At 47.0% G+C, this 13,417-nt stretch overlaps 1 protein-coding gene across 1 annotated transcript in view; it reads right to left on the bottom strand.

The window, feature by feature from the left end:
* DCPS (decapping enzyme, scavenger) overlaps positions 1 to 12,245 on the bottom strand; it is a 39,604-nt gene extending 27,359 nt beyond the window's left edge. Inside the window, exons 1-2 of the mRNA XM_055305913.1 lie at positions 12,022 to 12,245; positions 10,378 to 10,552 (exon numbers count right to left, since the gene is read on the bottom strand). Of these exons, the coding sequence (XP_055161888.1) occupies positions 10,378 to 10,552; positions 12,022 to 12,213 (367 nt within the window). The 5' untranslated portion in view covers positions 12,214 to 12,245. The remainder of the gene's footprint in view (positions 1 to 10,377; positions 10,553 to 12,021) is intronic.
* Between the last annotated feature and the right edge of the window lie 1,172 nt (positions 12,246 to 13,417).

Raw genomic sequence — 13,417 nt, 5'->3', positions numbered from 1 at the left:
CCTTCTACTTCCCACCCCGCCATCATCAAGTCCAGCCATCCCAGGAGCTGCCATGTCCCCAGCTGTTGCAGGAGCCACTTCTGCACACCCTAACCCACCAGCTCCCAGGGTGCGCTCCTCTGCAGCTGTGAGCTCTTTATTAGCATCTTCCAGGTGTGTCTCCATAGAGAGATGTAATTCACCTGAGTTGAGGTCCAGTACTTGGGGGTGTGATGCAGTACTTGATGAAGTGGCAGGTCCCACACAATGAGGATCATTTGGGCTGTGAAGGAAGGAGGCAGAGACTCCAATCCAGGCTAATTTTATCATCTGCTCCTTTGTTTTATTTGGGGATGAGGTTAACATCCTAAGAAATATCTATCCAAGCATCACGTGAATAAATTCTCAAATAACTCGTAAGTCATTGAAATAAACACTAATTAACAAAGTTGGTTATTTACTATCCTGGTCTTTAAAGAGTTTACATATATACGAACATATCTACACAAAGGTCTTTTTTTAAAGACTTTATTTATTTGAGGGAGAGAGGGGCAGGAGAGAGAGGGAGAGAGAACACGAGTGAGTGCACACTCGCACACAAAGGTGAGAGGAAAGGCAGAGGGAGAGGGAGAAGTAGGCTCCCTACTGAGCAGGGAGCCCAACACCGCAGGCTTGATCCCAGACCCCAAGCAGCCCACAAACTATAGTGGATGAGAGCGTGAGTGCTCCAGAGTGGGTGCTGGTGTCTCCAGTGTGCCAGTCAAGCTGCACCCTTAGGCAGGGCCAGCCAGCCAGCCAACAAGGCCCGCTCCCAATCCACACAGGATTGGGCCAGCTACTCATCCAGGAAACCCGTTGTGGAAACAGACCTACAAATAGATAGTGGACAAAGTCCACCAAAGTATAGTAGATTATCAGCCTGCTTCTTCATTTTTAAACACAAATGAGCTAACATTCACCAGATGTTAAAAGAAAACCAGCAGCCTGAAAAAGAATGACCAAAATAAACAACCAGAACCAGATCTCAGAGGAAATGAGATCATGGAAGGGTCAGGAGATAATTTTTAAAATAATTCTAATTAGTGTGTCAGAGAAAATGAAATAGAAAATCAGAGGGAAGAAAATTAAAAATATGATTGCCAAGTTAAAACCTTCACTGGAAAGGTCTGGAAGATAAAGTTAAGACAATCTACTGGACTATAAAAAGAAAAGACATAAATGGAAAAAGCAGGAGAACAGGAGCACTTTAGGAGACGAACACCTAATAACATTTCCAGTTAGAGGAAATAAAGAAAAAAAGAGGAAAGGAAATTATCAAAGAAGTGACAGAAAAAAATGTATAGAGTGAATAAATGACATAAGACTATAAATCAAAAAAAAAAAGACTATAAATCAAAAGGATCTAAAAGTACCAGGTACAATGAATGAAAAAAAAATCCAACCTCAACACAGCCTTACACTATTTCTGTTCACCTGAGATAAAGAGCATACCAAGATAAGCTTCCAGAGAAGGAAACTAACAAAGCAGGGGGGGGGGGGGGGGGCGGGCAATGAAGATGAAAAACCAAGTTAACTGTAAGAAAATGAAAATCAAACTGGCATCAGAAGTCTTGTTAACAACGATAGATGCTTGAAGTCAAGAGATCAGTGCCTTAAATGTTTTGAGGGGAAAGAAATTTAAATTCTGTATTCAGTCAAACCATCAATCAAAAGCAAGGGCACAATAAAGGATTCAAGGTTTACCTTTCATGTGTTCTTTCTGAGGAAGTACTTAAGACTGTATTTCAGCTAAATAAGAGACCAAGACAAGAGAAAAAAAAGACATCAAATCCAGAAAAGAGTGCATCTAACCTAGAAACACTGTGACAGGAAGTCTTAAGAGCCATGCAGCATGCCTAAAGAATCAGCTGTCTAGATTGGAGCAGCAGGAAAGAGTGTTCTGGAAACAATATTTCCAGGAAGGAAGGACTTATCATGTAATGAATTATCAAACTAAGTGGCTGGATAATTTCAAAAACAGAGTAAAGGCTCACCGGATTCTTTTAACTACAGTTAAAAAAAAAGAAAAAAAAAGGCAACTAGAAACTTTATGAAAAAGGAAAAACATAAAATAATGATTCAAATAGGAAATAAATTAAAAAAGCAGCATGACTTGGAGGAACTGCTGGGCTGTGAGAACAGAAAATCCATTTGATTTAGACATCAGATGCATCCTTCTTACAGGGACACAGGGGTGTCATGCACTGGGCAGGTGGAAGAGGAACTAGAATTCCAGCAGTGTGCTTGAGTGTGTAGTGCACATTACTATGGCCACCATAATGTAAACGCTGTTTACTGGTGAGCAGCTCAGAATCTATTTACAGACAAAGCACACAAGACTTGATTACAATCATGCAACAGAACATACCGTGACAATGTAAAATATAAGCATGGCTGACAGAGAAGTCAGGAGACAGTAAAGCAAGAGAAGGCTAGAGGCACGGATGGATGTTTTTAACCGAGAGTGACAACACCTCAAGGAGAGGGATCAAGGCCTAAAGGTAAGTATATTTAGGATTCCAAAGGCAATTGTTAAAAACCCTAAAAATAATAATATAAACATAAAAAATTGGAAGGAAGGGGAGGGAGGGTGAGAAATATATAAAGGAGCTAAATCTTTCCATTTCCACTGTGGGGGACTGAGAAGGTCAAAATGTGACAAATCAAGAACAAGCTGCATTATCTTCTTTATCAGTTAAGGGTCTGGAGGCAACTACCAGAAGCACTAACCCCAGAAATTTTCTTCATGGTAGTTGTTTCTAGAAAGAAGGACCAGGGTGGGGCAGAGTGATACAAAAGCCTATTCCTGGCTATGTATGTAAGCCCTTCAGTGCTATTTGATGACTTGACCATGTGACTGTATGACTTTGATAAATGGCCTACCCCTATCACAGAGACCTATTCAGGAGGTCCAGATTCTGTATTCGAGAGAGCTTTGTAAGCATTCATGATGAATAGTTCTAGTTAAGAATCACATTACTAAATAAACCTCTAGAGTTCCATTCAAACCTGAGATACTGTGGTTCTATCCTCTAATATGATACCGAAGCCCAGTGAGGTGGGCTAGCCAGATATCTGATTCCTCATTTTTCATCCAGAGAAACTGAGTCTCAGAGCAATTCCACGACTTGCCCAGGTGTCACCCACTGGCAGCAATCCTAGGGTATTTCTCATGTGAGATGATAGAGCTCTTCAACATCCTGCTCAGGAGGTAACCTGTCTGGCAAGACTTTTCCTATGGGTCAATGTTCAGAGAACTCTTGCCCTTCAGCTCAGCTGCCATGGGAGGCCTGCTGAGGACACCCACAGGGAACAGGGTGATGGGCTCGTGCCAGTATATGCTGGAGTGGAGCCCACAGAGCCTGGTACCGAGCCCTTGTCTCCAGTTGCTGGAGGGCCTCCCCACACTGCTCTATTCGGCCAGGGCTGGCACCATGCTGGAGAGTGCTCCAGGACAGCACAGGCTCCCTTGTCCACTGGACAGAAAAGAGTCAGGCCCCACCACTTCTCTACACCAGACAAAAGGTGGTATGCAGAAACAGAAGTCGGCTAATGCCTAAAACCCAAAGGAAGGAGGCTTTAATCACTTTCAGTCAGAGTGACTGGAAACCAAATTTGAGAATGAAGGCAGGACCCTAGAATTTAGTGGGAGAATATTCTTAGCTCTTCTAAGGACCTGCTGGTTTTTCTTAACTTTTAATTGGGAAATACATTGTACAATGTAAAACTTGTGTGTATATACACATGTATACATACTTTTATACACATACACACACGTATATAAAATAGGCACCATTTAAAGACCTAAAATAAAACAAAAGAACACCCATGCAAAGAGTATGCAGCCCAAGGAATAGAGCATTACCAGAATTTTGACATCCTCTCTGCCCCTGCCAGGGATAATCACTGTGCTGAATCAGGCATTAATCATTTCTTTTTTCATCTTATTTTATTATTTATGCATGCATCACTAAGTAGTATATTGTTTAGTTCTGCTTGTTTTTCAACTTTATCTAATTGGAACCACACTCTGTATTTTGTGTCTTGCTTTTCCTGCTCAATATGGTGAGATTCTTGACATGTGTAGCTGTGGCTCATTCATTTTCACTGCCTGAAAGAAGTAGTCCGGTGCAGAAAAACACTTTGATTTACTTATCTATTCTATTGTTAGTTGATATCTAGTTTCTAGATTGTTTCTAGTTCTTTCTATCGTGAACAATGCTACCAGAGGAAACTCCTATGGGAATGGCTAGCTTTTAAAATGCTCCTTCCAAGCAAGCCCTCACTCAAAATTGCAGAGGTCCCAGATTTGCTTCTGCAAGGAACACGGAGGAAAACCACACCTGTAGCTAAAGCACCTGGAGTTCTCTGCGACCAAAAGAAGATGTGATTCCCAGCTTCCCTCTACTCCCTGCCCTGGCCTCACTCACACACAGACGCCTTCTCCTCCTCTGAACCTGAGATTCCACACCCCTGCTCTATATTGGGGAAAACAATTGGCCTTTTTAGGCATGGTCTGGATTTCTGAGTCACACCCCTCTCTCTACTATCCCTCCCCCCTCCTCCCCCAGGTAAGAGAGAACAGAGATCTTAATGAAAGGGCTCCATTGATGGGCCACGGGCGTGAGAGCGTGAGAGCTGAAGAAGCAGATGATCCAGGCTCTGCCCTGCATGGATGGCTGAGGCAGCAATGAGATGCCAGCCATCTGGCCCACTCAGCCCTCACTTTTGCCACATGCCACAGGGGGAAGAAAGGAAACCTACCCATGGTCAGTGCTAGGCATTTTCCCATGTTATCTATACTGTTCCACTTAAGGTTCATGCAATCTTAATGGGAAAAACACAATAATAAAAAATAACTAACACTTACCAGATACACATCATATGCCAGTCACCGTGCTAAGTGTTTTATATACCTTATTTCCATGGGTCATAACCCATGACAGTCATGATGAAATTAATTTAGGAAGTTAAGACCAGCATTTAAAAGGAAACAGACAAGGAATGCCTGGGTGGCTCAGTGGTTGAGCATACACACTCTTCAGCTCAGGGTGTCATCCCAGGGTCCCACATTGGACTCCCTGCAGGGAGCCTGCTTCTCCCTCTGCCTGTGTCTCTGCCTCTCTCTCTGTGTCTCTCATGAATAAATAAATAAATAAAATCTTTAAATAATAAATAAATAAAAGGAAACAGACAAGACTAGAATTAAGATGAAAATATTAACCAGTGTCTGGTAAAGTAAAGGTAAGTGTTATTTTGTAAATCTTTTGTTTCCTTTTTCCCCATGTATGTTTATTCACATGTACTGGGTCACAATGTAAGATGTATCTCTCACTGTGGGCAGATGCTAAAACTTCTTTTTTGCGGGGTAGGGGGGAGGGAATGGAAAGAGAGAATCTTAAGCAGGCTCCATGCCCAGCATGGAGCCGAACATGAGGCTCCATCCCATGACCCTGAGATCATGACCCGAGCTCAAATCAAGAGACGGATGCTTAACCGACTGAGCCACTCAGGCACCCTTTAAACATTTCCTTATGCCATTTGTTTCGCAACTGTCCCAAAATATGTTCACTTACTAACCTAATTTAACAACATAACCGAAGCAACTTCCCCAACATGTGTTTCACACACCACAGCCATCAACTGCCCCCTCAAGCTCCCGACAAAAGGGCCTCTTTTCTGTTCCTCTTTCCTCCTCCAAGACACATGCTATTCCCTCAGCCACAAACATTCTTTTACCGCCCCTCACCAGCTCTTTGCACAGCTGGTTCCTTTTCATCGTGCTGGTCTTGGCTGGAGTGTCACCTCCACAGAGAGCCCTGCTGGACCCCCAGCCCAAGCACCCCTCTCCTGCTCATCTGTTTCCTTGTCTGGTGTCTGCCGTTGTCCTGCAACTACAACTCCAAGACACAGCGAATACCTAATACACTCACCGATACCTACCTCACACAGCACCGAATATGTAGGAGGCACTTTGTCTCTGTTAAAAGAATACAAAAACTTACTAAGTCTTTACAGCTGGTGCAATGGCAAAGCCAGAGTCCAGCACAGATGATGGCTTGCTTTTCACCTCTACACTAAACTGAAACTCAGAAACAGCTTGACACTACCAATAAGTATTAGCACCAGGACAAGACCTAAGCCTGTATGACTCCAACTCCCTGCCGTCTCTATTGTGTCAACAGGGTGGGGGGCCATGAGTGGCTTCAAAGGGCAGCCTCTTGTGGTCAGCTGAGAATTTAGGAGGGATAAAGGAGGAGAATGCAAAACCTTCAGGCCGGAAGAGAAGAAATCTGCCAGTGAGTAGAGAGATAACCGGAAGAAATCGGGAGAGCAGTTGGCTCAGAAACAGGGGGCAGGGGGCCTTCCGTCAGCAAGCAGTATTATGGGAAGGACGTCTGGAGGAACAGTCAGAGACGGCAGGAAAACTCAAAAACTGTACAGGGTGCTGGGGGGGGGGGTGGCTGAGGCTGCAGGAACCATGCCTTAAGGCCTCTCCAGGCAGCATTAAGAGCCCGTGATGGACTCTTAAGACTGGAGAGGTGGGGCCCAGGTGGCTCTGGCAGAGGCCAAAGGAGCTGGCCACAGGAATACTTGGGCAACGCCGCCACCTTGTGGCTGAGGAACACTTGGCCCACAGGAAAAACAGCCGAGTCAGTTTGTGGGTTCATTTTCCAGCAGCATTTAGTGAGCACCTACCATAGGTCGGGTTGCTGGGGAACGGAAACGGGTCAGACATGGCTCCCAATTTCCAGGATCCCTGTTCCACACATCCAGGCAGCGACCAAACCCTACTGAGTTTACTTCTCTCTTTCATAGTAACTTGTGGGGTATCCCTCCCCAAACAAGACTGCAGGCAGAGCAGGTGTCTTATTCATCTCAAGCTGCAGGACCCAGCACAGGGCTCAGCACATGAGAATAATTATAGCTGCTACTATTCAAGATGTACTAAGTATTTTTTTTAAAAGATTTTATTTATTCATGAGAGTCACAGAGAGAAGCAGAGACACAGGCAGAGGGAGAAGCAGGCTCCATGCAGGGAGCCCGATGTGGGACCCGACCCTGGGACTCCAGGATCACACCCTGGGCCAAAGGCAGGCGCCAAACCGCTGAGCCACCCAGGCATCCCAAGATGTGCTAAGTATTTTTAAAGACATTACGGTGTCTGAGCCTCACATTTTACCTAGGAGGTACCTAGGACCTCCAAAGAGGTCAGGTAGGTGCTTATTCCATTGAGCCTGGAGTTCTTGGAGACGTCAGGGGATGCAGAAATAAACATGGGCATCCCTGCATACAGGTGGTATTTAAAGACCAGCACCTCTCAAAGTCTGATGTGTATGTGACTCGCCTAGGGGTTTTGCTAAAATGTAGACACTAATTCTGACTTCTGGAGTGGGGTCTGAAGATCCATGTGTCTAATAAGCTCCTGGGTGACAGCAATTCAGCTGGTCCACAGGCCACACTTTGAGTGGGAGAGAATCTGAAACAGGGGTTAATGAACAATGGCCAGAAGATGAGCTCCATGGCCTGTTTTTCTGCATCCAGCAAACTAAGAGTGGCTCTTTCTTTCTTTCTTTTTTCAGACTGGCATTTTCATTTCTAAAGCAGTTAAAAAAAAAAAAAAAAAAAGGAAAAAAGATCATGTGAAACAGACCACTGATGTGGTTCATAAAGCTTCAAATATTTCCTCTCTGGCCCTTTACAATAAAAGTTTGCCAACCCCTGATCTAGACTATCATCCAGGGACAGGGTGTATAGCCCATACGAGAAAGAGAGAGAAAGAGAGAGAAAGAGAGACAGAGAGCAGGGCTAAGCCCTGAAACAAATTTTTAGGACTTCCAATCACTGTGCCTAGTTTGGCGAGAGAAAATAAAAGTATAATGTGCTGCAGGTATACTAATGCTTCTGCAAAGACAGGGAGCCCCAGAAAGGATAAGTTCACATCTGAGGCTCCCTGGGGGTGGGGTGGAGGGCAGTACTGGGGAAAGGGTAGAAAACAGGGACACCTGGGTGGCTCAGTGGTTGAGTGTCTGCCGTCAGCTTACTCGGGTCCGTTGGATCCCTGGGTCTGAGGATCAAGACCCACATCGAGCTCCCCACAAGAAGCCTGCTTCTCCCTCTGTGTCTCTGCCCCTCTCTCTCTCTCTCTTATGAATAAGTAAATAAAATCTTAAAAAAAAAAAAAAAGAAAACAGAAAACAGGGGCACCTGGGTGGCTCAGCAGTTGAGCATCTGCTTTGGCTCAGGGTGTGAACCCAGGGTCCCTGGATGGAGTCCCACATCGGGCTCCCTGCAGGGAGCCTGCTTCTCTCTGTGTCTCTGCCTCTGTGTCTCTCATGAATAAATAAATAAAATCTTAAAAAAAAAAAAAGCAGAAAACATTTTGGGTTCTGAGTGGGAAGGAAGAACTGGAATGAATGGATAACCTGACCGCCTCTTTCAGGGCTTAGCTTAGAAAAAAAAAAAGACAAAAATAGAAAGCCAGGGCAAGTGGCCACCACCACTTGTGTGCAATATCACAGAAGTAGTGGGAAAATAAAATGAAAAGGAAAGGCTGTGAATTCCACAGGGTTTGTGTAGCAGAACCCTCTGTATTTTGGCTGAGGGTGAGGAGCGTGGATAGAGGCGTTGGGAAAGGCGAGAGGAAGAGGTGGCAACAGAATAATGACCCTGGAGCCAATGGTTGGGGGGCAGCCCCGAATGGTGTTTGGCTACAGAGCCTTCTGTCGTGCCTTCTGCTGCTCCGGGTTGGGGGCTACGTTTGCTTAAATGTCAGCGCCTGAGAAAGTAAATACAGCTGTCCATTTCCATCAACTAGAACCAATCAATCTGGCTCGCTTTCAGTGGAGGACCCAGCTATTTTGCCTTCAGTTGTGAAAGGTTAGTTTGTTCCACATCAAGTGTTCACACATACTTCCAAAGGACAACAAATACCGGCACCCTTTCTTGAGGGTGCAGAAAAGATTAAACCTATCAAAAAGACTGTGGCGGGGTATCCGTAAAGCCAAATTATTCTTAAATGCCGGAGGATAAAAAGATAGAAGGGTATTACAAAACTGCCACGTGCTACAAAGTCGATCCCCAAATTTCCTACTTGGATGGAACCTTCAATCAGTCTCCTTCATGCTTCCAACAAAGCTGCCTTTTAAACCTAACCACCTAAAGGGAAAAAGCGCATATCACGCCTAGCTTTTGACATGGAAGCTAAAACAAAATAAAGGAAATAATAAATTCTTCCCCTTCTTTTTAAAATTTTATTTACCTCCTTGAGAGAGAGCTAGAGTGAGAGTGAGAGAGAACATGGAGGGAGGGGAGAGAAGCCGACTCCCTGCTGAGCAGAGAGCCTGAACTGAGGCTGGATCCCAGAACCCCAAGACCATGACCTGAGCCAAAGGCAGACATTTAACCGAGCCACTCAGGTGCCCCAAATTCATTCTCTTCTTAATAAATAAAAAAAATCCTGGCAATCCAAAACAAATCTCTGCCTTTTAGCCCATGAATTCCTGCCTTTCCCAAGTCTATTCCCCTGGATCCCACTCACTGTCTCCCAGACTAAAAGTGAGTTCCTTCAAGGGGAGTAATTGATCTTTGCAGCACCCCACACACCGCTCATCCCACAGCAGCATATTGAGTCCTCTGTCCACTGAAAGATCTTAGTTTTTCTGCCACCTACTGGCTGTGTGATCTTGGAGAAGTTACTTAACCTTTGAAAATTTCAGTTCCCTGACCTATAAAGTGCTGTCACTATCAGGCTACTCTGAGTATTATATACGATAATACATGTAAGATATTTAGAATGGTAACTAGCACAATATTAAGAGTTTAGTGTTGACAACCATTACTATTATTATTCGGTTAGTAGATGAAACTTTTTTTTTTTTTTTAAGATTTTATTTACTTATTCATGAGAGACACAGAGAGAGGGAGAGGGAGAGACACAGGCAGAGAAAGAGGAGAGAGAAGCAGGCTCCACACAGGGAGCCCGATGTGGGACTCGATCCCAGGACTGCTGGATCACACCCTGAGCCAAAGGCAGACGCCCAACCGCTGAGCCACCCAGACGTCCCTATGAAACTGTTCTATACCATGAATCACACTCCCTTCCCAATATTCAGGAGCATCCCTGGCCTCTACCTTCTAGGTACCAGCAGCACCCCCATCTCCCCAGTTCTGACAACCAAAACTGTCTTCAGAGATTGCCAAATGTCTCCTGGGGAGGCAGAGTGCAAAATCCCCTCCTGCTTCCACTGAGAAGTACTGCACTAGAATGTACAAATCAGTTTTGCAGAGGAACCACCACACCCCCTCACTTCCCCCCCCCCTCCCCACAGAAAGCCACCCCAGCCACCACTCGCTCACCACTCAGCTGCCGTGGAGGAAACAGGTGATAGGTGCTGTAGATATCATTGGAGAACTGCAAGTGGAGCTCGGGGCGACCCATCAGGAGCTGAGCCACCTGCTCCACCTGAAACGGTGTCTTCTCCAGGATCACAATGGCATCCTCTCCACCGCCATCTCCAGAGGCTTCATTCACCTGCAGGCAGAGGCACCACCGGTGAGCCCAGGAGCAGAGGCAGAAGCTATGGGGCCTGCTGTTTCTTCTTCCAGAGCAGCCGTTTCATTAACCCAAATCCTCAGGGCAGCATTCAGATGTAAAGCTTCTCCACTTACTTCTATGTTGGGCCTGCAGGGCCTCTGCCAAATTCTCCCCACTGCACAGATGAAGAAACATGTCTAGAGAAATTAAGTCACTTGCCCGAGGTCACATGAACAGTCAGTGTTGAAAAAGAAAAAAAAAGAGAGAGAGAGAGAAAGAAAACTAGAATCTGTAGGCAGCCCAGGTGACGCAGCAGTTTAGCGCCACCTTCAGCCCAGGATGTGATCCTGGAGACCCGGGATCCAGTCCCACATCCGGCTCCCTGCATGGAGCCTGCTTCTCCCTCTGCCTGTGTCTCTGCCTCTCTCTGTCTCTCATGAATAAATAAATAAAATCTTTAAAAGAAAATAAAACTAGAATCTGGGTATCCCCAGTAACTCCTAACTCACAAGTTCTCATAGCTAAAATCAACAGGTGTTACTGATAGAAGACAGGTGGGGGGTCTAAGAACTCCAGGGAACCTTCCAAACAGAACAAGCGACACTGAGGCACGGTCGCCTAGGCCCAGGTTCCCGGGATCCTCCCAAAATGAGAGCTCCTGCTAGTTCTCAGGAACCCTAATACCTCTCTGTGGCTGGGCCTCCTCACTAGTTCCCAGGACGGGCTCCAGTCTCTCCCCGGCCCCTTCTATAGAGCCGAGCACAGGGTATTAGAGCCAGCTGTAGGCATCTGTCTGCCAGAAGGTACTCTGGCGTTCCTGAAAATCAAGGACGGTAGCTTTCATGTCTACATCCCGAGCACCTAGCTCAGTGCAGGATGCGCGCCACTGAATTTGCGATTTAAATAAACCGTCTCGGGGCAGCCCGGGAGGCTCAGCGGCTTGCACCTGCCTTCAGCCCGGGGCGTGACCCCGAGGTCCCAGGATCGAGTCCCACGTCGGGCTCCCTGCCTGGAGCCTGCTTCTCCCTCTGCCTGTGTCTCTGCCTCTCCCTCCTTCTGTGTGTCTCTCATGAATAAATAAATAAAATCTTTAAAAAAAAAAAAAAAGAAAAGAAAAGAAAACGAAGCCATAACGAGTGGCTGGGAGAATTCCACACGTGATCTTCAATCTGCAACACTCGGTGCAAATGCGAGTTACCTGTAGCCAAGGAGGACTTGGGGAGGTTGACCTGCCCCCCGGCTGCTCCCGCCCAGAGGCTGCGGGTAAACTTGTCTCCCGTGGGCCCCGTCCTCGGCCCAGCGGTACTACCCACCCCCCCCCACCCTCCCCGTAGTGTGATTGGTAGATCCGGTGGAGCTCCGGTTAAAAAAAAAAAAAAATCAAAACAAAAAAAAAAAACCCCGCCGCCCGCGCGGCGATTGGCTCACCGCGGCCTCCATACCCGCCCCGGGCTGCCCGAGGCTACCTTCCCGTGCAGGAAAAGGATTTTGTCCCTCGCGGACTCCCTCAGCACTTTTTCCACTCTGAAGCCGGAGAACGGTAACTGCACCGGGGCGGAGGTACCATTCCCGACGCCCGCTTGCTCTTGGTCGGTGGCCGCCTCCTCGGCGTCCTGTTCGCGCTTTCGCTTGCCGGGTTGAGGGGCTAGGTCCGCCATGCTGCCCGGCCGGAGCAGTGCGCCTGCGCCAACCCCAGCCGCGGCCCCGCCCGGCCAGGGCGCGGGGACTACAACTCCCGACATGCGCCAACACCAGCCGCGGCCCCGCCCCGCTCGGCCAGGGCGCGGGGACTACAACTCCCGACATGCTCCGGGGGAGATGGTCCCAGCGCTGGGTTTCTGTGGCCTGTCTGCGCGGAGCGTTCTTTTTTCCTTTCTTTGTTTAAATATTTTATTTATTAGAGACATACACAGAGAAAGAGAAGCAGAGGGAGAAGCAGGCTCCATGCAAGCAGTCCGACGTGGGACTCGATCCCAGGTCTCCAGGATCACGCCCTGAGCTGAAGGCAGCGCTAAGCCACCCGGGCTGCCCTGCGAGGAGCATTTCTTAATTCAAGCTGCTACCCCGTATCCCCTTGCGCTGCCGGGTCTGAGTTGAGACTGGTGCTGAGGGAAGAGAAAAGAAGACAGCGAGTCCCTAACCAGGCCGGATAACGATGCTGCAGTGCAGGGGGGGGGGGGGGCACCACCCTCCCCCCACCCCCACCCCCGCCTCCCCGGGGAGCAGGAGCTGGGAAACACCCTTGGACTACGCGGATGCTTTGACCCCTGACACCCTGGGTTGAATACTGACATTTTATTTTATTTTATTTTAAAGATTTTACCCATTTATTCATGAGACACACAGAGAGAGACAGAGACACAGAGGAGAAGCAGGCCCCATGCAGGGAGCCCGACACGGGACTCGATCCCGGGACCCCAGGATCACGCCCTGGGCTGAAGTTTGCACCAAACCACCGAGCCACCCAGGGATCCCCAAATACTGACATTTTAATGAGAATTATGCCCACATTGCTTAGGTAGCATGGAAGGAGTGTTTATGAAACAATCTGTTGAGCCAGTCTTATTTCTTGGTCGATTTTTTATGAGGGTCATTAAACCATTTCCATTTTTCACCCATTTTCACAGAAATCTTCATAGTGTTCAGTGCTGAAAAGAAAGGTAAGCGTAGAGGCCCAGAATACATTTCCATCACCTCCTCTTCTTCCAGGCTGGAGGCTTCTGTCTCCTCTGCTAACCTAGTTTGTTCTTGTGTCTGCTGTGCTGCACAGAAATGTGATTTGCAGCTTGAATAGGAACCATCTGTCAGAGTTTCTGTGCTTTATTTTTTTTTTTTGCCACATAAGATTTTTACTTATAATTT

The sequence above is a fragment of the Nyctereutes procyonoides genome, unplaced genomic scaffold (assembly GCF_905146905.1).
Source record: "Nyctereutes procyonoides isolate TBG_1078 unplaced genomic scaffold, NYPRO_anot_genome, whole genome shotgun sequence".
In the NCBI taxonomy this organism is placed as follows: domain Eukaryota; kingdom Metazoa; phylum Chordata; class Mammalia; order Carnivora; family Canidae; genus Nyctereutes; species Nyctereutes procyonoides.
Note: the sequence above shows the minus strand (reverse complement) of the source record. Positions and strands in the feature narration are given on the sequence as shown.